Below are 2787 nucleotides of genomic sequence, written 5' to 3'. Positions count from 1 at the left end.
ACACACACACACACACACACACACACACACACACACACACACACACACACACACACACACACACACATAAATGTCCCCACAAAGCTGTGTTTCTGGAAAATGGTCCTGATGACATAGCAAAAACGGGTCCACACACACACTCGTACTTAAAGATGTTTGTCTTTCTCTCAGATGTTGACGAGTGCGTCTCCTCCGGTGGTTCTGTCTGTGGGTCCCAGCGATGTGAGAATACGATTGGCTCGTACCGCTGCCTGGTCACCTGTGAGCCCGGTTATCAGGTGTCGTCTGACGGCCGCTGTGTAGGTGAGTCTGAGCCTTTGAGCGTCTGATTGTAGAAGATGACTCATCAGAAGCGAAGCAGAAGGAACATGTGTGTGTGTGTTTTTAGATGAGGACGAGTGTGTGTCTCAGCCTGGTGTGTGTGGCTCAGCTCGGTGTGAGWACCTTAGAGGAAGCTTCGTGTGTAAATGTGTCAGAGCAGAAGAAACCTTCAACACAACCAGCAGAAAGTGTGTCACACCTGCAAAACCAGGTAAACTGACAGCTTTCATCCAGGATGTGACAGGTTCTGCTCTATCAAGCTAAATTTAGCTTTTTGTTGTCCTCCTTTGCCTCCTCAGGCGGTTCCTCCTCAAGTGGTTCCTCCTCAGGTTCTTCCTCAGGTTCCTCCTCAGGTTCTTCGTCAGGTTCCTCCTCAGGTTCTTCGTCAGGTTCCTCCTCAGGTTCCTCCTCAGGTTCTTCCTCAGGTTCTTCCTCAAGATCTTCCTCAGGTTCTTCCTCAGGTTCTTCCTCAGGTTCTTCCTCAGGTTCCTCCTCAGGTTCTTCCTCAGGTTCTTCCTCATGTTCTTCCTCAGGTTCCTCCTCAGGTTCTTCCTCAGGTTCCTCCTCAGGTTTTTCCACCTCCTTCCATGGTAGTACGGTGGACGTTGCTCCAGTGCTGCCCCCGCTGCCTGTGTCTGGTCCTGGGAAGGTCAGGGAGTGCTACTACAACCTGGCTGATCAGGAGACCTGCAGCCTCCTGGCCTCCAACACCAGCCACCAGGAGTGCTGCTGCACTGTGGGGGAGGGCTGGGGGCTGGGCTGCCAGTACCACACCTGCCCACCTGTAGACACAGGTAAGACTGTGAGGAGGACTGAAGGGTCTGAAGGTGATGCAGCAGGTTCCACAGCTACAGTTTGTGTTGCAGCTGAGTTCCTGTCTCTGTGTCCCAGTGGAAGAGGGTACGTAACACCAGGACCAGGAGCTTTCAGCTACAGAGGTACAAACTTCTATCCACCAGAAGGTTGTTTCTCTGACCTTCACCTGATTCTTGTTGCACTTTCATTCTTTCAGTCTGAACTTTTGCAGAGGAAGCTTTTCTTTTGAGTTTCAAGCAGATAAACATCCTGTTAATTATTCAGTCAGATAAAAGAAATGTTGGTCTGGTAGACCTGGCGTTGGGTCGGTAATCTTGGTTCCTGTTCGAACACCTGTTGAAGCAGGATCTATGTAACCATCCAGATGTTTGCTGCTGTCTTTCCAGATGTGGATGAGTGCAAACGTTTCCATCCTGAGGTCTGTAAGAACGGAGTGTGTGTGAACAACATTCCTGGGTACAGCTGCTACTGCTCCAGTGGATTTGTTTACAACAGCGTGCTGCTGGAGTGTGTCGGTACCAACACCACTCAGCCCGTCTCAGCCCGGTTCAGGACTTGTTTCTGTTGGACAAACGGAGCTGTTTGTGTTTGTTTCAGATCATGATGAGTGCGAGGAGGAGAGCTGTGTGGGAGGACTTTGTGTCAACACAGTGGGTTCATATTTCTGCAGCTGTCCGCCTCCTTTGGTGCTCGATGACACCCAGAGGAACTGTGTCAACGCCTCCCACCTCACTGTGGGTAAGACCCAGACCTTCCTCCTCCTCTTCTTCAGGTCTGCAGCCTTCGGTTTGGGGGTCTGTCAAATGAGTTCTTGTGTAGAGCTGACAGAGGAGCTGAAAGTGAGAAGATGATGTTTGGTTTCTTGTCTCCAGATGAGAACCTGTCTGTGTGCTGGCAGCACGTCTCTGCAGACCTGCTGTGTCAGAGTCCTCTGCTTGGAGCTCAGGTCACTTTCATCGACTGCTGCTGTTTTTATGGGGAGGGCTGGGGGATGGGCTGTGCCCTCTGCCCCGCCACCGACTCTGGTAAATAACAACAAATACACAACAAACATCTTCTAAACAGTTTGGTTTATGTGGTAAAAACATGAACTCTAACGCTACGGTTTCCCTTTACTGTGGAATGTCTCTGAATCTGAAACTATGTTAGACTGGTCCTWTCAGGAGACTGATAACCAGGTTGGAAAAAAAAGTTACAAGAAGAAACTAATAGATTGCCTGAAAAGTTTAGAGCAGGACAAGGCTATCAATCGGATTCTGTATCATAGACTGTACCCAGGTGAGGCCACTCCTAGTCTATGGTTTACCCAAAATTCACAAACAGGATGTACCGGTAAGACCYATTGTYAGCATGATCAACTCTGTCACTTACAATGTTTCTAAATATCTGACGTCTATACTTGGTCCTTTAGTTGGCAGCTCAGAACATCACATACAGAACACTATGGACTTTGTTGACAAGGTGAGGGATGTCATCATGGAGGCGGATGAAACTATGGTCTCTTTTGATGTTGCATCGCACTTTACGTGCGTTCCTGTTGATAAGGCAGTGGATGTGGTCTGTGCACGATTGAGGTCGGACACCACTCTCGGCAGCAGAGCCACACTTTCCACAGAGCAGGTGTGCCAACTCCTCAAACTGTGCCTGGAA

At 49.5% G+C, this 2787-nt stretch overlaps 1 protein-coding gene across 1 annotated transcript in view; it reads left to right on the top strand.

Annotated features, from left to right (window-relative positions):
• The window catches only part of ltbp4 (latent transforming growth factor beta binding protein 4), a gene marked incomplete at its 5' end in the record, with an annotated part of 15151 nt that overhangs the window by 9631 nt on the left and 2733 nt on the right, over positions 1–2787 (top strand). The window contains 7 exon segments of the mRNA XM_014033681.1: positions 172–303; positions 389–532; positions 621–1115; positions 1188–1259; positions 1524–1652; positions 1735–1875; positions 2010–2162. Of these exon segments, the coding sequence (XP_013889135.1) occupies positions 172–303; positions 389–532; positions 621–1115; positions 1188–1259; positions 1524–1652; positions 1735–1875; positions 2010–2162 (1266 nt within the window).

Source organism: Austrofundulus limnaeus, unplaced genomic scaffold, assembly GCF_001266775.1.
Source record: "Austrofundulus limnaeus strain Quisiro unplaced genomic scaffold, Austrofundulus_limnaeus-1.0 Scaffold1806, whole genome shotgun sequence".
Classification (NCBI taxonomy): Eukaryota; Metazoa; Chordata; class Actinopteri; order Cyprinodontiformes; family Rivulidae; genus Austrofundulus; species Austrofundulus limnaeus.
The sequence above is the reverse complement of the archived record's forward strand: the minus strand, read 5'-3'. Positions and strand labels throughout refer to the sequence as shown.